Source organism: Mytilus trossulus, chromosome 2 (genome assembly GCF_036588685.1).
Source record: "Mytilus trossulus isolate FHL-02 chromosome 2, PNRI_Mtr1.1.1.hap1, whole genome shotgun sequence".
Lineage (NCBI taxonomy): Eukaryota > Metazoa > Mollusca > Bivalvia > Mytilida > Mytilidae > Mytilus > Mytilus trossulus.
The window spans coordinates 49,207,159-49,231,439 of NC_086374.1; the positions used below are offsets into that span (position 1 = coordinate 49,207,159).

General features: G+C 30.9%; 1 protein-coding gene across 3 annotated transcripts in view; it reads right to left on the reverse strand.

Moving 5' to 3' along the window:
- Positions 1–6,788: 6,788 nt before the first annotated feature.
- The window catches only part of LOC134707467 (dual oxidase-like), a 65,711-nt gene continuing 48,218 nt past the window's right edge, over positions 6,789–24,281 (reverse strand). For 2 of the 3 annotated variants that reach the window (XM_063567223.1, XM_063567225.1), the window contains 12 exons: positions 24,055–24,094; positions 23,120–23,236; positions 16,671–16,951; positions 15,180–15,410; positions 14,193–14,283; positions 13,428–13,477; positions 12,521–12,802; positions 11,747–11,976; positions 11,201–11,365; positions 9,911–10,066; positions 8,810–8,941; positions 6,789–7,111 (listed from right to left, as the gene is read on the reverse strand). In XM_063567223.1, coding sequence (XP_063423293.1) covers positions 6,989–7,111; positions 8,810–8,941; positions 9,911–10,066; positions 11,201–11,365; positions 11,747–11,976; positions 12,521–12,802; positions 13,428–13,477; positions 14,193–14,283; positions 15,180–15,410; positions 16,671–16,951; positions 23,120–23,236; positions 24,055–24,094 — 1,898 coding nt within the window. In that variant the 3' untranslated portion in view covers positions 6,789–6,988. The remainder of the gene's footprint in view (positions 7,112–8,809; positions 8,942–9,910; positions 10,067–11,200; positions 11,366–11,746; positions 11,977–12,520; positions 12,803–13,427; positions 13,478–14,192; positions 14,284–15,179; positions 15,411–16,670; positions 16,952–23,119; positions 23,237–24,054; positions 24,095–24,281) is intronic. The other variant, XM_063567224.1, reaches the window with a different exon arrangement.

A 24,281-nucleotide genomic window follows, 5' to 3' on the forward strand; every position in this document is an offset into this window, starting at 1 on the left:
GTTTATAACGAGATATATTACTTAAGAAAGAATCCAATTTTCAATCGTTTTTTATTTGATGATTGGGAAATTACTATGTTGTCTAATCCGATGTACTCAGTTGAACGGTTTATAGTGTCGAAAATTACTTTCAGCTATTAAATGAACGATGTTTTAAAAAATGTTTCTTGGAAAATTACTTTAATTGCAACACGTAGCAGTTTATTAGGGTCAGACGACAAAAGTTAATTATTTTATAGCTTAACACTTATCGCTGGGTTTCAATACTTTGGTCTATTTTAGATGATTTAGTTTATTCAATTTTATATTCACATACTAGTATGTATACAAAAATCATCTTTTTACATTTTGATTAGAATGAACAAGTTTGTGCTTCATTTTCTTTTCAGTGCACAATTTTTCACTTAATATACCATTTTCAATTTAGTCAGTGAGTCGTCCATTTGCTGATTATTGCATTTGATTGTGTTCTGGTTTTGGGGTTAGTATATTTTCTCTACTGTAAATTTTCTCAACTGTTGTTGAATTTTTATGACTTCTTTTTAGTTATCTATTGAGTTGATTCAAATTGATTTGGTCATGCAACCAGTATAATCAAAAAGTCTAAACAAAAAAACTGATGAACTGGTTCGATCAACAGGACCATGGCATGTCGACAGTGATTCGTTTATCCTATCCAGCTCATCATCACAAAGTTGACGCTGATACTCGAAACGTAAAAACTGTAAATGCTGTGAATAAAATTACATAATAAAAGCAAGATGTTTTTTCCTCGTGTTTTCCAATATTTTGCAGAAGAGTACAGTATTTTGTAAACAACCAACTGGATAGAAAAAAAAACCAAATAAATTCTTAAGAAATATGTTTATAAACAAAGATTTTTAATTTTAGCGTCCAAAAACATTATTTACTTGGCCAAAAGCTTAGGAAAAACTAAGCATGAAATTATATGCTATCAGCTGAAAAAAATCAAAGATCCAGAATCAAACCAGCCAAAACATCGTAAAATATCTGATATCAGGATGGTTTCCCTAAAACACTTTATTACATATGTTCATAAACTAAGTTTGAAAAGCCTTAAGGTCTGATAGAGCTATGACTGGCAAAGTTTATTTTCCAATTGCTAGAAAAAAGATGTTTTATTCTACATATTTTGTTTCTTTAATGAACAAACGTCAGGAAATTGCCATCAATTATTCGTCTATCGTAATATTGAAATTATTTGAGAGGTTAATGAATATAAAAATGAAAATGAAGTAAAGGATGAATGAAATGTGACATTAGCTCATTGCAATGAATCCATACACAAAATATTGTCGATATGTCATTCACAGTTGTTTGGAAAACGACACATTTCTCTACAATCAACACGACGATTGAACGTGAATATACAATTACAAAATACGTCAAACTGGTTTGATTAATCTTATATAATCGGAAAACAGTTAACAAAATGGAATGCAACTTCAGTGTTAGAGAAAAGTACAGACATTGTGCTCATAAAGTATCTGAGAAATGGACTTGGATGTGAATCAATGATGCCTACAATATAGACGAGAGAGATTACTTTTTGCTGAACGTTAGTTTACTTCCCTTGAATGTATCATTAAATCAAAACTGAACAGTATATGACTGTACACTCGGAGTAGGCATACAAATAAATTAAAATCACTAGTAAACAGATTGTCAGAGCTGTGTAAAAAAAATAAAACCACATATTTTAGTTTTCTTTAAAGATGTGGTGGTGAAAAACCACGATGTAGCACCACTTTGCATGGATTTTTGTTTTCAAACATTAACATGTAAAGAAGGAGAAGCACCACTTCTGCATAGATTTTTGTTTTTAAATATTAACATGTAAAGAAAAAGTAATGATCAGAGCCATAATGTTGCCTCTAAAATTGCAGAAATATTCAAATTACAGAAGCCTTGCAAAATATATGACTTTATATGAGTTAAAGAATATTGCTAACTTCTTATCTTTCTTCCTAAGAAGTTCCTGCATGAAGTCAGCCTCATAATAATAAAGAAATAGGTCGACAAGTAGAGGGGCACAGTTTGTTTCCATTGGAATGCCGACAGTCTGTTGAAAAACACGTCTTCCGAACGTAACAAATATTTTATTTATGTTGTCAATCAAAAAATCAAGCATCTTGATAACATCAGTTTCAGAGAATTTTTTGTTTGAATCAGAGTGATCCTTTACAAAGTAGGATTTATTCCTTCCTAAGACAAGATACTTGTATCTACGTTGACCATTCTCTTTTATGAATCAAAGCTATACCAACTCTTTCAATTTGTCTTTTAGTTTGGAATGTGGAAAACTTGTGTAAAGGGTAGAAAATGTTTTAATACTGTTACAAGATGAAAGAGAGTTAGATTGTATGGACTCTAAAAGATCTTTGGATTTTTTAAGTATCCACATCTGATTCACGCCACCTATAGAATATGCAGTTTCACAATAACTTTTAAGCCCGTCTTTGATTGCTGATAAAAAAGATGTTCATAATTTAGAAAGAGGTTTCGTGGAGCACTTGGAAGACCCAGCAATATACCGTTGTTTGTAAGGACACTTATGTAGTTTAGGTATCCAATACAGTGATGGAAGATCCAGTTCTTCATCTTTGGTTGAAATTCCAAAGGAACAAAGAACAGTCCTATGATTATCCATGATTTCCTCTTTGGTAAGTGTCGTGAGGGTATATGTTGAGTTTCCAAGTGAATTGTCAATACCTAATTCGTTTATCAAGTAGTTAATGTATGACTTTTACACACAAAAACGATGTTATTTGGGGCTTTGTCTGAGGGGACAACAACATATTTATCATGGAGGTCGGATAGGTGTTTAGCAACATTTAGGTCTTTAAAGATTGACGTAGCATGGGCATTGGTGGACCCATTCAGTTTCTTAATTCTGATTTGTATCAACGACCTCACTGCCTTAATACATTCGGAAAGAGTGTCTACGTCTTCCTTCTCGCGCTTAGCCCATTGCCTGGCATAATCCTCGACTGAATCCATCCAAATTTTATAATTGTATTTCCAATTGATGGATTTAGGCTCATGATATTTTGGACCTTTCGATAACACATTTTGTAGACTTTTATAGCTGACTATATGCGGTATGGGCTTTGCTCATTGTTGAAGGCCGTACGGGGACCTATAATTGTTAATGTTTGTGTCATTTTGGTCTTTTGTGGATAGTTGTCTCATTGGCAATCATACCAAATCTTCTTTTTTTATATTATTAACAATATTGAGGTCACCGGTAATAACGTGTCCAGCAGGAATATATGTGAATTGGGTTTAGACTTGAAGTCGTCAATATCCAGATCCTGCAAAACGTGTTAGTAATTGAAAATTTTAGTTGCAATAGGTTTGGTATAGGTATAAGAAAGGATTGGTACAGACTGGTCTTTGAAATAAGGAGGTATTTTCGATTGAACAAATTTATGATGAAGGATATTGCCTAAGTTGACGCCATCGAGACCTTTGTTGGCAAAGGAAAGATTAAGGAAAGATCTTTTCTCTTTTTCATCTTTTCCAATGCGGACAGGCTTGAAAAGTCTGTGACTTGCAATATCCGAAATTATAGCTTCAAGTTTGTATTGGTCTGAATGAGGGTTTGTAACAAAGGATTCCAAACATAAATTGAACAGACAAGAAGTTTTGTAAGGGGTAATGAATCGAGTTTCGTGCTAATGTGATGAATACCTAACGGCTTTTGTATGAATCGCAGCAGGTTATTAATAGAGACATCATGCAGAGAAGGTGATGTATAATGACGATGACCATGACTGTGTCTACGTACGATATTCATCACATTCACCGAGTTACACAAAGGACTAGATAGAATACCTATATCATCAATTTTGTCATTGCAACCATCAGTTGTCGCAGTTCCCAATTGTCTAATCCAGTAGTCTTCTTTTTGTCTACGGAGAGTCGTTGAAAGATTAGGATTGTTAGAGCTATGGTATATCTTTCTCGATAATGCGAACTGTCATAGAAACGATGGAATGATCGGGCTGATTGAAATGCTGGTATTGTAGATCTGGAGACCCTGTCACAGCACCCAAGACCACCAAGGTTTTAGACAGCATAATTTCTCCCTTTCCTCATTAAGTGAGTGTCACACAATTATTAATCCTAAAAAAAATCCTAACTTTCCCTATGAAGTTTAATAAGAGATTTTTGGAAACTGGTAAGTCAGAATCAAAGATTTCGCTGGTAGCATTATACTCATAAGGTGGAATGATGCTTGGTGCTATGCTTATAGACAGACAGCGATGGCAGTAGCCATTTCTGTCAAGTAAGCTCAAAATAAGAAATATCAAGGCAATCTATTGTTCTGTATCTAGAATTCAAGACTATTTTTGATTTCATATTCTATGACTTCATGTAATTCGGTTGCTTAGCCTTGGCTGTGAATCAGGACCATAAGGGAGGGTATCAGGACCATTCGCTTTAGGTTCGTTCGGTCTGAGTTTGTTTGCCCATAGTATGGGAGAGGCATAGAGTCCTACTATAAAAATATCAATATTCAGGACATTGAAGTTGAATAAACTTATTCAGATATTTCTATGGTATAAATATCATGTATATTCTTGAATTTTATGGAAACATTGTAATATTAAAAGTTTATGGCTTGTTTACGATCATTAATTGTTCAATGATAAAATAATTCGGATCACTGATAATTGTGAAACTTTTATAACTCCTCATCTGGAAATTAATTTCAATGAGAAGGTGTTCCATAATTGGAATTTAATACGTAAAGAAGAAGATACTTGTCTTTTGATGGATTAATAATAAAAACAAATGTATGTTTTTGATAAAATATTCAGCTTGAAATTAATAAAAACAATGATGTACATGATGTACAAACTTTAAATTATGAAACGGATTTACAAGTTCAATTATTTATACTCTAAGACTAGTCATGCTGCATACATTCCTGATTGACTGAATACAAATATTTTGTTAACAAATATCAATAAAGCTAAATACATTGTATTCCAGTATTCTACTCTGCAAATCAAAGGGAAAATGATTAATTGATTGGGGCAATATAAATATTCTGTAAATTTTTCAAAAAACTTCAACATATTTTGTTCAAATACTTAAAATAATGCGACTAGACAACAATTATAAAAAAATAAAAATCAGGGCAAATGGACCCTAAGCGAACAGGTATCAGGGCCAACACGTACTAGGGCGACCATGAATCAGGGCCAACGGACCCGGATTCATAAGGGAGTTCAGAAAGTTCTTCTATAGTTGATTGAAATATTCAGATATGTTTATTCATTGAATGCAAATAAATTGATTGATCTCATTACAGCTAACTAGTAATGTCTGCATATCACATGACAGATAAGTTGTCCTCTATTCCACAAAAACTGAATCATAACAACAAACAAGAATGTACATTTTTATTCAAAACAAAACTTCCATTTTATGGTGTATATAATATTTTGATATATGTCTATCAATATCATTTTGATTAAGAATTACTGAACTGTTCAACAACCATTAATCATAGCACTGAAATGTTTTTTGAGTATAATACAAAATTTATAATAAAATATTCTCTATTTTGGCACTTTTAAAAACAGCTTTCAAAATAAATTAAAATTGTATCTCTAACTTGTGACAAAAAACAATAACAAAGCCTCTATGTCTTTCTATCTGTTAATTTTCTCCATAACAACATGACAAAAACTGTCAACTTGAAAATCTTAATAAAAATAGTTTTAGTACAGATGACAGATGGTTAGGGATATAATTGATATTTCAATCTGAACAAGAGGTTCATACCATATTTGCTTTTAAAATCAAAATCATGTTAAGATTAAGAAGTGCATCAGATAACTGTATCTCAAAATCAGAAACGAAATTTATGCCCTTCAATTTTTCATGATTTTTTTGTCATTTTTGTTTTAATCAAATTAATGAACACCATTTCTATATCTTCTCAATTAATATCTACTTTGAGTCATATTTGGCACTATCATGAGATGCAGCATACATATATATCTTGAAAGACAATGGGTTGTTTATAAAGTGTTATTTTTATTTTCTATGAGACAACAGTTCCTTTGATGTTAATGCTTTTCAGATTTAATCCAATTTCATGATTAATTATAATAAAGGGATAAATTTTCCTACTAATATAACTAGTTTTCCTGGTTTTTAAACAATTTCTTAATTTTTAACTATTTTATGTACTTTTTTGTGTAATATATAAATATGTGTGTATCTTGGTGTACGTCACCTGTTAGATCAGTACTTGTGTAAATATCACTTTGAGGTGCAATTTGTAGAATTAACAATAACACTCATTTAAAAAAGAATGCACAGTGATAGAGTAGCTGAAAAGATGAATTTGTTTATCACCAACCTGAATTTGTCACTTTTTTTTATATTTCATTTCAAGTTCATTGTTATTTAACAAAGTATCAAAATACATTGAATATGAATTAATTTTAAAATTGTTAAATAGAATTTCGACAAAATAAACATTCATATGACATTCAAAGATTGACCAATAATTTAATCTAATTCAATGGTATTTGTAACAATTTGAACTAAGGGCTGTTCCAGAAAATACTATGTCCCCCCCAGGGAAGGCAATTTTTTTTAATATTATGTGGGTGGATGTATTTGAAATACCAAAATGCAAAGGGAGTGCTGTTCTAATTAAATTTTATTTCTGTGGGTGGTGGGGGTTAAAAAAAAGTGCCGTCCCTGGGGGGGGCATAGTATTTTCTGGAACAGCCCTAATCATGTATTTAATAATTTTAATCTATTCGCCAATTGTTTAGATGAGGTATCAATAGAATAAACAGCGTCTATTGACAATCTTCCCCTCATAACAGAATAAACCATTTTTTTTTCGTCAAATGTACATGAGAATAAAATAAAAAATTGATATACAACCAAATCATTTCTTAACTAAATTGTAAATCCCCACATATATTCCAAATTAAAAGTTCTCAAAGTGGTGTTCAAACAAAGCCTTTGTTGTATTGCTGGCATCTTTTGTTGCAACTTCCACACTTTTTGTCAAACCTGGTGGCCCACAACTGAAAACACCAACTTTACGTACCTACAAAAAAAACCAGCAAATCAAAATTATGTATAACAATAAACATAGCTGAAAAATTTAGTCCAGTAATAAAAACAAAAGCAAGAATTTTCATATTTTAATTACCAAATAAAAACTCAATTACATATCAAACATATGTAAAGAGTCTATCCTGATTTTTTTTTTAGCAAGATCAAGATGATATAGCCTTAATGAAAAAGAAAATTTTAAAATAACGAGTAAACAATTGAAGGTCAATAAGTTCAACCTAATATTCTTAAAATATGTGGGACAATATGAGACTATTCTCTAAATAATAATTTTATCTTAATTAGCTTCTAGATGTTGAACAGCCATGTACTGCAGTGGTATTTGCATTTTTTTTCATTTTTTGTAATACCTGTTTTGAACTTGCAGATAAAATGACTTCATTTAAAAATCTAGATCAAGTTTTATCTTTTGTTTCAAATGAAGAGGTTTTAATGTAGCAGATTTTTTAAATAATCAGCAGATTTTTCACTTATAGGTTCAAGTGTTTTTTGATCATGAAACCTTTCCTTGGTAAATAAGATTACTTAATATCTCAGAAATTACAGACAATTTCTCACTCAAATTGATCGTTGACATTTGTTTTCATACTCAAGATTTGTTCATATTTAAAATCAATTTTTCTTTGTTATCTAAGTGCAATCATCTTTAAAGTTTATTCGTAAGATGCAACTTTCATTTTGAAATCACAAAGGTAAGAAATTAGTTGTTCAGAGATAGGTAAAAACAATTATTGTTTTTTTAAAACGTTTAGAAATTTTAAGAGTTTTTTTTTATAATCTGGTTGGAATTGTCTTTATACAAAAACAAAATTATAAAGCAGATCTAGATGACTTTGTTTCAATTAAAAGTAGATCACTTTGTTTTAAGAAAGAAAACTTTTAGTAATGCAATCATGCATTCTAAAAAAAAAATCCAGTCAGATTTGAAAGATTGCATATTTTGGCGTTAATATTGATTCACTTATAGAGTCTATGCATCGGAACTAAACACATTTATTTAAAAACCAGATGTTGGCATGACATGGGTTATGTTCTTCTCATGTATTTTATGATGGTATGATACTAAACCCCTAACAGGAAGGGTTGTGCCTGATATTCATATGTTGAAGACATAATCTTTCAATCTGTTTAATTGAAATCTAGAGCTGGAATGTCAGTTAACTGCTAGTAGTCTGTTGTTATTTATGTATTATTGTCATTTTGTTTATTTTCTTTGGTTACATCTTTTGACATCAGACTCGGACTTCTCTTGAACTGGATTTTAATGTGTGTATTGTTATGCGTTAACTATTCTACATTGGCTAGAGGTATAGGGGGGGTTGATATCTCATAAACATGTTTAACCCCGCCGCATTTTTGCGCCTGTCCCAAGTCAGGAGCCTCTGGCCTTTGTTAGTCTTGTATTATTTTTAATTTTCGTTTCTTGTGTACAATTTGGATTTAAGTATGGCGTTCATTATCACTGAACTAGTATATACCGAGTATATTTTTTTAGGGACCAGCTGAAGGAAGCCTCCGGGTGCAGGAATTTCTGGCTGCATTAAAGACCTCTTGGTGACCTTCTGCTGTTGTCTGTTCTATGGTCCGGTTGTTGTCTCTTTGACACATTCCCCATTTCAATTCTCAATTTTATGTTTATTCACATGACATAAAACTACAAAGATATTACCATAGGATGTGTTTTATGTACTGCTTGAAACATAGTACTGAGTTGTGGTCTGCCAAAATGAGTGGTAGCTTTCAATCCAGTAAACAGACTACGACCACCTGACAACTTCTGGAAGTGCTCCTCACAAATATACTGAAAGGTCAAATATATACATACAAGTCAATAATTATGTTGGTAATATGTAACAATAAATGATAAAAAATGTAAACTAAAGCATCTAATACAAGCTGGTTAAGCTATCTTAATCACATTGACATAAAAGGAGACTGAAAATAAAAGATCATTGAGAATTTTTTAAATACAGCAACATAATTCAGTTTAAACAGTAATACGTAGGAAGTATTTTAGCTGATAATATTAATGGAAATAGTGATAAAATTGCAAAAAATATGAACCAGGTTACGAACTGTTCAGTTTAAACAAAAAATCTTTCACATTCCATGTAACAACTTAAGCGTATATCTTAACTTTTCTTCTTTTTTAATGTTGGTATTGTCATACATGTTACTAAAATTGGTGGTTTTTGTAAAAAAATATTTATTATCTAACAGTGAACTTGAATCAGAAATTAATAAGTAGTGCTTTTTAAGAAGCGTTGAGAGCTCCAATTTACAAAACTTTAAATACTCTTTCTAAAGCGATACACAATAAATATCAAAATATTTTTATGCCCCACCTACGATAGTAGAGGGGCATTATGTTTTCTGGTCTGTGCGTCCGTTCGTCCGTCCATCCGTTCGTCGGTCCGTCTGTCCCACTTCAGGTTAAAGTTTTTGGGCAAGGTAGTTTTTGATGAAGTTGAAGTCCAATAGACTTCAAACTTAGTACACATGTTCCCTATGATATAATCTTTCTAATTTTAATGCCAAATTAGAGTTTTTACCCCAATTTCACGGTCCACTGAACATGGAAAATGATAGTGCGAGTGGGGCATTCGTGTACTGAGGACACATTCTTGTTTCTGTTTATCTTAGTTTATAGATTTCAGAAGGTGAGCCAATGAAACAACTCTGCATCCAAGTTACATGTATAGGAAAGAATATGATCTACAATGAGTTAAAGGAGAGTTTCTACATAAATAGATATATAACTGTTAATTACCAGCATACAAGTTCTGAGATCAAAGTTCTGGAAGAACTGAGTGATAAATATATCAATAGAGACAATGCCCTTCTGGTCCACCTCTTCTACTTCTCTGATGATGTCCAATAACCATTCAAAATGTCTCTGGCTGCCCGTTACCCATATAAAGTATAACTGAAAATATAGTCAATGTTTTATTAATTTACTAGTAGACTATTAAATGTAAATGGTTGGTTTTGCATGATATTTTTATGAGAATTAAAGGTTTTGTAAGTTTACTTAAGTACATTTCTAGACAATACTGTAAAAGTAGAATTTTTATGTGCATATATCATGATTGTTGATCCATGGAAACAAATATTAGATTTACCATAACACTTTCTGGGAATGTTCATAAAAAAAAAGCTTTCAATTATCTTTGGGATGTCAAATGAGAAAACAACATTTAAAATATGCATAACATATACATGATATATTACTTCAGGAACTTGTTCATCGATCACTGGACTATTTCTCATTATGTTTTGTTCAAGGCTGTGTTAAAGTCCTTAAAATTGTGGAAACATTTGCCAATTCCACACAACTATCTTGCAATTTTTTTGTTGGCAGATATGTATAATACAATGTGCTCTAATGAGTTGAAATTCAAAATGAAAAGATAAATCAAACCGTTTTCACAAGGAAAATAAAGTAGGGTGAGTAATTAAAATAAAATATAATCAGACAGTAAATTGAACATTAAAAATGACTTGTCTGGTACCGTTCAATTGTATTGAATTTCAGTTAAGATAAAATCTTTGAATGTATTATTTAAATAAGGTTAAGGTTTAATGGCAGAAAAAACTCTATCATGTATGTTGCTATTGATAGACTGCTATCATTACTACTTTATTGCCTTTCTTTATTTCATGACCATTTAGATGGCATGAAAGAGTATGAAATGGTGTTTTTTTTTTATATCTGTTTTATTTTTTCAAACTCATTGAAAAAGATTATGAAAGGTATTGAGACATTTTAGGAAAATTCATGTTTAATAAACAGGCTTATGTTAAGGAATTAAGGGTAATTGTTTGGGATTTTTAATCAGTAAAACATGTCATCCAATAAAAGATGGACGTTTTTTAAGTGCTATTGTCAATTTAGCAGTATTTATTTTTTTTATCCTGAAAACCCTGCATACATTCTAGTATCCACTTACAGGAGCACAAAACGTAGGAGGCAATGGTATGACAGCTCTTTATTTATATAAAAACAAAATATGTATTGATTTCACATATTTTCTTAAAAATATTACAAGAAAAATATTACCTTCTGACACTTCATTTTGTATGTACTTCGCATTTGTGCCATGTGAACAAAATCCTTCAAAATGGATGCATATGGGGTAACTCCAATACCTGCTCCTACTAATACAGACACTTCATACTGGTACCAGTCTTGTTGTCCAGCTCCATAGGGACCATCCAAAAATAGCTGCAAATAAAAGCATTTATTATGAGACATATATAAGATCAGCAGTTGTGAAGTCATTTAGTTCAATACTGTAGATTCAATATTATTCATTGGATACTAATTTTAGTTGATTTTTCACTTTCTATTTCACTTCATGGCAATTTTATTTCCCAACTGTTAAAAACGCTTGACAAAGTTGTGAATAAGAAAATATCCAACTTTTACCTGTTGACAATGAATTATATTCACATTATTTTTCTATTCTCAAAAGTCACATAGATATATTTTTCTACTCTTAAATTAAATGCATAAATAAATTGCTCTTGAAATATTTAGTTGGATTACAATATTTTCATAAATAGCACTAACAACCAATTTCGAAGTTATTGAGCATTTAATTACCTTTGGATATGGTCCATCTTTGAGACTTTCAGGATCAAACAGGTTCCTAATATTCCAGGTCCATGGACCAAGAGCTCTTATGTGTAGAGACAGAGTATCCTCGTGAGGGGCAGACGTGATGGTAAATGGATGGAATTCATTTCTGCCATGCGACAGACAGGCAATCCTAACCCACTGACCAGATTTGTATTCAAATTTAGATGGTCTTTTGAATTGAAGGAAAGTGATGTCTGCAAAGTATAAATATTCATTAATTAAAAGAATGTTTCTTAGATACTTTTGCAAAATTTCTATTTTTTATTGATGAAAAAAGCAGCATAAAAATCTCCATGTACAAGCTTTACTCAAATGACTGAAATGAATGGTTGATAACTATCAGAATTAGAAGCCTACAGTGAAACATGTACAATTTGATCATATAACTGAAAATACAAATAAACGAACTTCATGACTCATTACCTAGATGTGCCAGAAATCAAAGACATAAAACAATTCATTTTAATAATACTTTTGCATACAATTTGATAATTATTTAGGACTGTTCCATAAAAATCTATGGGACAAAAGTAAAGCACTTTGAAGTGTCAACTATGGGTGGGAAGCAAATATCTCTATATTTATTAAAAATGTATGAAATTCTAAAATTAACATTATCGTTGGTAATCCCACTTTGAAAGCATCTTCCCTGGAAACCATACATGTTTCAATGGAACCACCCTTTCTAAAAATTTGCTTTTTTACAAGGATTATTTTAACTATTGGTGGCTTTCTTACCTGATGGTAACTTTTCTGCTCCTAGTACTGCTATTTCTGTTTTCTTCCTACTCAAGCTAATCATTTTATCCATGGCAAAAAGAATGGCCGGTACAATGAAGTAGACAAAGAACATGGGCTTCTGTACAATCACTGATGCACCATGCAGTATAGTCAAAACATACATGATGACGATGAGTTTGTGTGTCAGCCAAAAACCATTAAATATAAATTGTCTGGCTGTCTGGGTAGCAAACACATAGATGATACAGATTACAACCACTAGCAAAACACCAGTACAACCTAGAATAAAGTAAAATAGGTCAAAATTATCAATAGCAACAGAAAATCATAAGTAGCTGTGCCATAAGCGTATAATACACCTGTCGTCTTGTGTGCGAAGTTTTATGCATTATCATATAGAGTTTTGAGATACAGCGTGACATGTGAAACTAACCCCAGGCATATAAAGATTAATGTTAACTGTGTGTCTTAAAATCAAGGTTGGGACCTATTCCCTTTTAGGGTAGAGATTGAATCTTCTTTTCTGCAACAAAGAAAATCTCAATAATCTTCCTCACTATCAAAAAGGTTTTTTTTTTAATGCAATTTAAATTCTTGATTGCTGCCAACCTAACCACCTCAAAAGCAGCTAACCTAAAAAAAAAAAAAAAAACAATTTGCTTCAAATTTGTTTAAAAAAGATTTTTCCAGCCATTTTATTGTTTTCTTGTCTAAACCTTGATACTAATATGTTGTAGGCCCCCAAATAATAAAATCCTGACATACCTACCAAACCTTAAAAGGCATTGATATGGAACATCAAACTAAGGGTGACCTAGTCTGAATAACTTATTTCAGTACTTGTAATACCATCTTTCTTACTCAATATATATCTAGATAAATTTGCTTCAATTTAATAACTTACCAGTCATATTTCCAAAGAACCAAAACTCAAAACCTGGCAAAGCTTCAGTTCTGAAAAACAGTAAAACACTATTTATATCATGTGTGTACTTTAACCTAGCTATCAAAAATTGACCATTGGATACTACAATGTGCTACTATTTAAGATACCTCAGACCAAGGAACACTTAACTGAATGTTCATCTGTGTAACATGTTGTAGGTAAAACAAGAGGAAATGGTGGCAAGTAAAAAAAAATATTCTTGTGATAAATATCTCTCTGTTATTTGATTCTTATGACAAGTTATAAGTGTATAAATATGACTTCTGGCTAGTAATGAATTTTGAAATCTGTCTTTATTTGTTAAAATAATTACATATATCTATAAACATTTCTTTATGTCTTCTGCTAATTGTAACAAGGTAAGATAATTCATTATATACCTTTATTGTTTCTTTCATTGCATGTATAAACAGGGACATATAGCTAAATGAACTACTTTGAAATGAACATATATGAAAGAAGCAGTTCTTTTTTTGATAATTTTGCCTTCAAAAGGCAATTCATTTTAACTCTAAATATGAAAATTTCCTTTTGATAAAATAATTCTATTTATAGAGTCTTCAGTTTATGTACCATACTTTTGTAATCAGTGTCCTTTTTCCATGCATACAATTAATGTTGCTCAATTATTATCATAGGTGTTGCCAGTTTTTTTTAAAACAGACTGCATAGCAATTTTTTTTCAGTGGTGTCATTTTAAACAACATTTATCATTTTACATACCTGAGAACAACAGAGTCAAATACACACAAATGTTTAGTTGGTTGTGTGGCTAGCTGGTAGAAGTTAATACTATATCCAATCACATGTAATCCTTGAAAAATAGTTTAAAAATTGCATTATTTTTAGTTATGCTTTCAATACTTTTTAAACAGATAAAGTACAAATGTTAGGCTATGTATATTTGTACTTCAATGTTGTTTTTTAATTATTCTGCATCATTATACAACAATTTTACACTTTAAAATTACATATTTTGTTTGCGAAAGCAGGGGTTAATATAGTTTTTGTCTACTGATCAATGGTGATTCCATTTTTAAGGAACAAATAATTGACTTGACTGATAAACTGTAATAGTGAACCAATGATTTTACTTTGATAAAATTCAGATTGGTTTTTCAAAGGCTAGGACTTTAAGAAGACCATAACAAAAACTTTTCAAATGACTCTTTAAACAACTTCAAAACAATTTCATGTTTCTATCCTTACAAAATAAAGCACTTCCACCTCTTATACAACAAAGCACTTAGTAATAAACATTATAAAACAGAAAGTGAATATGCTATTTATTTTTTAGTGTAATTTTATTTGCTACATAAAACTTAACATTATACAACCATTTCACTAAAAACATGTCCAAATATGTTTTGAATTGAAGAAACGGATCAATATAGGCATTTTTCTACTTCGCTTGCTGCATTTTCATGCATTTTGGGTAATGAGTGACAATGATCAGTAGCAGGCAGGGAGTTCCTATATACCTTTAATGACCCAAATAAGAGCTTTAAGGTAAGTTACAGTTCAAATGAGGATTGTTTATTCAATAACTTAAACCCAATATGAAAAGCAGTGAAGGGATTTATTTGTTTTGATTATAAATTTTCCATTTACTTAAAATCCTGCAGCAAAATATAAAGGTTTTTTTTTCTTTCTTGGTTTGCTTTTTAAAAGCTATAATCAACTCTTCTTCAAAATTTTTAATGTCCTTACCAGTAAAAAATAAAGCTGACCATGCCACAACTTTATGGAATGCCACATGAGAATCGAAGGGAATGTAGAGATTCAGGAATGTTCCACGTAACCATGTGATCATGTTCCTACACATTGTAAGTAATAGCAATGAGAAGGTAAAACTCATTGCTGCAGCAGCTCCTCTAGTGGTACTTATACCGTAACTCATTAAGGCCCGTAATCCACTGTGTTCTCTTTCAACTGTGTAATCTGTAATGAAATAGGAGTACTGTATGTCAAATTTTTTTCATTTCAATGTTAAAAAAAAAAAATCTGTTTCAATACATCAAGTATATTACATTATTTTCTTTGTAATAACAATCTTGGGGGCTGCATTATGATTGAAAATCTGTAATTTTAAATAAATTTTTGTAGGTTTAACGGGAAAAAAAGAAACTAAAGAGGACCAATGGCAAAAATGTTGTACAAAATGGATTAGTTGCTACAAAAATGTAATTTTCAGAGCAACAATGAAAGATAACAAATTATAAAAATGAAGAACAAGAATGTGTCCCCAGTACACGAATGCCCCACTAACACTATCATTTTCCATGTTCAGTGGACCCTGACATTGGGGTAAAACCTCTAATTTGGCATTAAAATTAGAAAGATCATATAATAGGTAACATGTGTACCAAGTTTGAAGTCGATTGGACTTCAACTTCATCAAAAACTACCTTGACCAAAAACTTTAACCTGAAGCGGGACAGACTGACGGACGAACAGACGAACGGATGCATAGACCAGAAAACATAATGCCCCCCAACTATCATAGGTGGGGCATAAAAATATAGATTCCAACCCTGCATATCATGCATATTGTGTGTTATGATATTATAAGCTAATTAAATTATAATATTTAAAGCGCAAGACTTGCTAAGCTTTTCAAATAATTCAAATCTAACTGTTGAGAGTGAAGAACTATTCTTATACATGTTATACAGGAGTTATAGTGGTATACTCTTTTACTCTACTAATTTTTATCTTTTCTATTCGACATGTTCAAAGATTTGCAGAAAGTTGTGTTCTTTGTATGTGACATCATCAGACATAGTCGCCTTTTTTTCATGACGACACAATAGGAAATTCAGAAACCTTGAAAATTTGACGTCATAATTAAATTTCAACCAATCATTTTACGAGAACAGATATTTCACTATTGAGGAGAAATATCTTTCTCAAACTGATCAAGAAATGTGAAAATAGGTAATAATTAAGAGAATAAAAAATCTCTGATGTCAAAAAAGTAATGATTATGTTACATGATGACTATATGGACTGTGCTTTTACATCACAAAGCCCCAAAAGTCTGCAAATAGGCCATCAGACATCAGAGCTATCATAGACTATATATAGCACTGGACCGTTTTGATAACCGAGGCACATAATCAAATTTAAAAACATATAGTTGAACTTGTATCTTACTGTAAACCCTCTAAAAATTATTCAACTGAGTATTCTCAAACTTACAGTAGAACCTTTCTGTAAACAATCCAAGACATATTCCAAAAAACAGAACAAGAAAAAAGATATGTTGTCTGTTGTTTTCAATAAAGTGTGCTACTGTTTTCAGTTTTGACTTTAGCGGTGAATATTTTTCCCTGACAGCTACAAACTTGGCATCACTTAAGTTACTGGACTTAAGACTGTTTGATCTGCTATCATCACTGCATGTTGAAGGCTGAATACTGGATTTTCTACGATTTTCAATGTTGGGTGTGCTTGATTTTCGTCTTCCAATATCAATACTCCTAAGAAAATTAAAAATGTATTAAATACATTCATTTTAAGAGGCAAGTTTTTGCTGAGATCACTCTTAGCTTGTTATATACTATCTATACATACAAGCAGCTTTATCTAATCACTTTTAGCCGAATTACCCCTCGGACTGCAAATTTAGACAAAAAGTTAATTAAAGGGTACCGTTATGTGCTAAAAATCTTTTTTTTATCAAAAGATATTTCAAATAAAAGTACATTGCGACACCACAAATGAATAAGTATCATCAAAATATAAATTTTGCATTTAAACATTATAATTGTCCATGGTCTTTCATCTTTTAATTTTACTTTGACTTACTTTTCTTCAATAGACAGTCCATTCTTAAGGATGAGATAAATTAATTGTTATCAAAAATTTGCAACACAAACAAATATTTTTAAAAGATTTGCATATTAAAGAGTTATATCTGTAGCTCTGTAAATAATTGAAGTTGTACCAGAAAATTTAATGAAGATTTGATCTCAAATACAGGTACAATGTATTCATATTGACATATATTGAGGATTCATATTGACATATATTGAGGATTCATATTGACATATATTGAGGATTCATTATTATTCTTGGATACCAATTTTCGTGGATTTCATAGGAACAAGTGAATCAAAAAATAAATTGTTCAAAGCTGGACATATTTTCTGCAAGAAAGTACACAGACTTTGGCAGAACCACAAAAATAAATATCCACGGATATGCAAGTTTTCTGTCATCCACAAAAATTTATACCCTAAAAAAAATCATGAATCCACAGTATATTATTTCATGCATTAAAATCGCATTCCATATATATAGCTTTAGTTATTCAAGTTATTCAGTAATAATGTTTTTATTTGTTATTGATAATAAATTCACATGTTATGTTCAACCATTCGATCACATCTGTTTCAAGCTCGGTTTTTCCTGGACCTAAAAGATCAAACATCCTACTCAAGTTTAAGGGGTAACGTTGTAGGATTTGGTTAAAAATAAAACACTTAAGGGGTTAATAATCTTGTTTGTTACTTTTAGAGTTCAAATCTGAAACAAAACAAAAAAAATGTGATCATCAGTATTTTCATTATCATCTGAAAACTGAGGAAAACCAACTTATGAGGTAACTAAGGGAAATAACTCTTGAATGGTAAATCTCAAATCCATCAAAAACAAATTTGATCTTATAAAAGTTATTTTATGGTTCATTGCAATGTGATCAAAATAAAGCAATACTTTATCATTTGCTAAAAAACACTTGACGGAATCACAGATGGATTTGTGTATCACTATTCCACCCTCCTTTAAGATGCATTTAATTTCTTGTGGATAAGTGTCTGATTTGAAATAATCATACCACATTTCTTTATTTTCACATACATCTACATGTATATTACTACAATCAACTGTTTTAAAACTGATATCTAGAATGTTTGATCTTCAAAGTTTAATTGGTCCTTGACAATTACACTGGCAATGTATCTTGACACAAACTGATATCACTGGTCATTATGAATGTATACTAGCTTCAGACTGGTTTGGGGACATTTTATTATTATCCTAAAAAAAAATACTGAAATATAACTCAAAAATCAATATTTGTGGCAAAGTAAGATCTCCAAATTTAACCCTCCCAATTTTTACTAATTTTTAAATAATTTGTTTCAGATTCAGTCTCACTTCTCAAAAGTGGATCCCTTCAATTTAAGAAGCTCATTTCACTGTTGGTCAAAACTACAAAATGTCTAAAAACCAGTCTTTTTTCTAAAGGATTAAAAACCTCCATTGCTGAAAGGCAGAGATGTTTAGAATAAAAGTATGGAAATGATGTTGTTCAAGCATGTTTAACAAGTCAAATAAAGCAAAGTTTATATATTTTAACAATTACCAAAATCTTTTTTTACTGAAATGAAAGCAAACACTCATGATAATAAGATACATTTTCCATTTAACAACAGCATTGGGCATGTGTTTTTGTCATATAATTTGTTTACTGCATGCAATAATAGAAAAAAACGAAAAAAATCATAATCCTCACTTTTGTTAATGTTTGAATTGCTATCTAGTTATTAAACCAATATTTTCATAGGTAGGTTCACAACTTTGCAAAAATAAAATGTAAAATACCAATGGAAATTCATAATAAATACATATCACGGCTGGTAATCTACACACGCAGAACATTTGGTTCTGCAATGAAAACCGTGAGAGGATTTTCCGGTTGTGCTTGAGTGGAGTAATTGTCACCGCTTCAAAGTGTATAGACATTTCTAAATCGCAATTTTCTTATCAACTGATCAAAATATTGAAAATCGGAGAATGCTATGCTGTGGTGAATATTCGAACGAAGAGATACATGTATAATTTACTGTTGTACGTGGAGTTGAACTCCTACAAAATCAGTTGTCCCACGATAATTTGCCTAAAAAAGTGACATTTAGATTTTGAAATGGTTCTATTAACAGACCTACAAGTTCAAATTAACTTTTTATTCGGTCAATGGGTAGGAATGTCGTTTTTGGCGGCGTGGACGCTGTCCGGTGTTGATAGACATCTTAATAAATCTAAAAACCTCATATTTTCAATTTGTCATGCGTGAGGGAATCGGTTCTGATTGAGGACATCGTAAATGCGTGAGGGGACTTGAAATCATATCTTTAACTACAAGCTATCAGTCGTAGAAAGTTGCCTAAATATGGTTAGATTGTTTATGAAAAAAAAACAAATTTGTGTGCATAAATAAAAATTATGAGAAAGAATTTTGAAATAACAATCAATGACCATGTTTTCTTTTTATGAATAAAAGTCTAACCAATAAATTTCAAATATGTGTCCAACCAATAAATTTCAAATATGTGTCCAAATTCGTGGATTTGGGCAAATAATCGGTATTATAGTTTTACTACCACAATTTGATATCAATTAATATTGTAATTTTCAGTGTTATTGATAAATGTTATAATATCAGTATTGCAAATCTAATCCTGAATTCTGTCTATCCTATTTTAGGGATATTGTTAAAGAAATTCATATATTACGTCACTTTGTGCGTTTATGGTTTTGGATTACTCGGCTGTGAATTTTTATGTGCTGGTTTAGGTAGTTTTATGTATCCGTTTTTATTGTGTGGTTAGTCACCACTTCGATTTTATCATGTACATCAAATTGATAAATCTATTATATAGTCATTTTATAAAACATCACTGGTTGCAAAATTATGAATTATTCGAAATAACAAGGATGTTCTTATTCCAGGCAGAAACCCTAGCCGTATTAGGCGCAACTTTTTGGAACTTTTGGTCCTCAATATACTTTTCTTGGCTTTCGGACTTTTCATCTGAGAGTCACTGGTACGAAAGACGCGTCTGACGTATAAGTGTTTTTTAAACCTGGTTCCTTTTGTAAGCTATAATTGGAGTGTTTATCTGTCCTATATGTTCTACCATTTATTTGTATTGTAGTCCTGTCATGTAATGTTGTCTTTGAATGATATATTTACCATCGCCGTAGAAGTAGAAGCGGATTCATCCCACCATTTTTCTTTAAATTTCCTGTGCCAAGTCAGGAAAATGGCCATTGTTAAATTGTAATTCGTTTCTGTGTGTGTTAAAGTTTAATTTTGTGTTGCTGTTGTGTCGTAGGCCACGTTTTCTCTTATATTTGATGGGTTTCCCTCAGTTTTAGTTTGTAGTCTGAATTTGTTTTTTCTCAATCAATTTATGAATTTCGACAACGGTTAACTACTGTTGCCTTTAGTGGAGAAATATTTGCAATTTATTGATTAGACTGTATATTCATATACAGAAAACTTGTGATGTATTGTATAAATCAAAATATTCCAAAAATAAATCAAAATTTGTGTTTTCACGATCCATTTGTTTTTTAAAATACGAATTACAAGGGGAGTTTACTCTTTTCGTAAAAACATATACTGGGCTGATATAGAATTTTTCAACTTTTATTTGTAGCTAGAAACAAATCGTTGACAAAATTTGTCCCTTTATTGTTCGTAAAACCTATCTTCCCACAATGTATTTCAAAATTCTATCTCATTCATTTTTTTCATGCACACAAATGTGTCTTTTCATGAACAATCTGACCACATTAAGGCAACTTTCAAAGACTCATAGTTTGGATATAATATTATGATTTGGGTCCCCTCACGCATTCAAGATGTCCTCAATCAGAACCGATCTCCTCACGCATTTCATAATGAAAATATGAGGTTTTTGGATTTATTAAGATGTCGATCAACACCGGACAGCGTACACGCTGCCCAAAACAACATTCATACCCATTGACCGAAAAAAAAGTTAATTTGAACTTGAGGGTCTGTATTAAGAACCATTTTAAAATTCAAATGTAACTTTTTTAGGCAAATTCTCGTGCGGCAACTGATTTTGTAGGAGTTTAACTCCACGTACAAAAGTAAATGATACATGTATCTCTTCGTTCAAGTATTCACCAAAGCATAGCATTCTCCGATTTTCAATATTTTGATCAGTCGAATAAGAAAATTGCGTTTTAGAAATGTATATACCTTTCGAAGCGATGACAATTGCTCCACTCAAGCACAACCGGAAAATCCTCTCACGGTTTTCATTGCAGAACCAAATGTTCTGCGTGTTTAGATTACCAGCCGTGATGTAGAGGATAAAAACATAAAGAGTCTGACATTACATGTCTGACAACTATCAACATTTTAATTTGAAGACATTTCAATTTGGATTTTTTTCTAATGAATTCTGTTATATCAAAGTTTGAACAAACAATCCAGTGCAGGAGTTTCTCGCTACATTGAAGACCCATTGGTGGCCTTTGGCTGTTGTCTGCTCTATGGTCAGATTGTTGTCATTTTGACACATTCCCATTTCCTTTCCAAATTTTATTTTAATCATACACATTTTGAGTGTTTTATGAAAATAAAATACTTGTTGTTGACATCATTTGTCATCTTGTCATTAAATGGATAGGTGACACAATATATTTGAATATTTTATGAGAACATGAAATATTTCAATCTGACATTAAAACAAAACTCCTTTTTTGATGGTCCTAAACAAAATACTTACATAAAAAAAGAAAATTCTGTATATTCAAAAAACCCATCTTTTTTCAATTTCACGAGGTAAACATCTAAGAGTATAATTATTTGAATTGAGATTTGCCATTGCAACTATTTAAAAGAATTCATTAAAATCATTGTGTCTTCAATTTGTATATAATGTAACTACAAATTGTTTAGCTATTAAAATCACAAAGAGTGTACAGAAAATACAATGATTTCATCACCTGCTAAAAATAGTACCTACATTTTTGGTCATATGAAGTACAATATATACAGATATAATCAAAGTAGTGTAGATTTCAATAGCTGAAGTTAACAAATACATGGTCTCAATAAAATGAATTCTAAATTTGTTAATTAGATAAAATGATAAAATCTTGAGACCAATTTATTCTAAAACTATGAATACTTGTATCTGCTAATATACATACAATATCTAAATCTACATGCAAAAATACTGAGGATTCGTTATTTTTCATTGGAAACAAATTGTCATGTATTTCACAGGTAAACCACCACTACTGGTTTTTATACAGATTTTGGCAAAACAAGGAATCAAATATCCACCAAACTACATTTTTTTTCTCATTTCATAAAAATTACTATCCACAAAATAAAACGAATCTACAGTATTCTCATTAAAAGGAAGCATGTCTTTATGCAGAATATATTTTTTTTTATCATCTATTGGCAAACAAGGGCTACTACTTACATAATATCTGGTACATTTAAAGTGGTATTTTGTTCACTTTATAAAATTATTGAAGCCTTTCTATGTATACAAATTTAAAGTATTTTTGTTAAAGTTTTACATTGGGTATAGTAAAAAGATGGTAATTTTTTTAAGGTAACAATTTTTCTTTAAATTGGAAAATATGGAAATTAAGGATGAGTGGAGCTTTTTGACAGTTAACTCTTTTAAACTAGTTCAAACAGTTTTAAATTATTCAAAATTTAAGATAAACTGAAACAAAAATAATCTTACACGCTAAAATATTACCTAAACTAATAAAAATATGAAAATGAAATGAAGAGACTTTTAAAATATAGAAAAACTAAATTTTTAAAGAATGGGAATGCTGTGCAGTTTTATACTTACTTGTCTGGGTAAGGTGAATTTTTCGGAGATGAATTGGGAGAAAGTTTGGATAATTCATTCAGAGATGCTTTAGGTGAAACTTTCTTAGGTTTTGGTGATGCTTTAGGGGATTTTCCTCTGGAAATAAGTAGTTACTACATGTATTATCAATTTATATTCATATTTCTCTATTTCTGAAAGCAAATAATTGAAGGCCATTTCTCTTCATGTTGTTGAAATTATATGAAAATATCATAAAAATGTGATTCACTGTTTATCATTTCATAACAACTGTTCAAGAAAGTATGTAAAAACAAGAATGTGTCCCCAGTACACGGATGCCCCACTCCCACTATCATTTTCTATGTTCAGTGGACCATGAAATTGGGATCAGAACTCTAACTAGGCATTACAATTAGAAAGATCATATCATAAGGAACATGTATACCAAGTTTCAGGTTGATTGGACTTCAACTTCGTCAAAAACTACCTTGACCAAAAACTTTAACCTGAAGCGGGACAGACGAACGAACGAGCAAACGGACAGACCAGAAAACATAATGCCCTTTTACTGTTAAAAGTGGGGCATAAAAATTATTATTAAGAAAATTTAACATGCTTTATAGTCACATGTTTTTTACATCCATATATCACCAAAATATTGATGGTACAACTGTTTAAAACCTTTAAACATTCAGAAGTCACCAAAGTGTATCGAATTTAGTGCCCTACTTGTCTTTTCATTTCTATGCAAAATTTCTTTACCATCTAAAATAAGAATATGATAGTTTTCAACCTCAAATTAGGGTTAGAACGTAGACAACAAACAAACACTATTTTGGCCTAATCTAAAACAAGAGTAGAATAATGCATCATAACAGTATCTAATACTTAAATGTGTTTCTGTTTATCATTTACTACACACATGCAATCCCTAATATTGAGCAGTTACTTACATTCTTTTCTTGTCGTTTGATGGGTAACAATTCTTTCTACCTGTTAAAAAGAAAAAAGGCAAGTTAAACTGTGAGCAGTAACTGCTACTCACTTAGAATACCCTCTTTATTCAGTTATCAGGAAGTTGATTAGTGATTGATGTCAAAATTAATCTAGAAGTACAGAATGCTTTCATGAAGCTTGAAATTTTTTAAGAAAGCCTTGAATTGTTGTTGATGAGAAAATT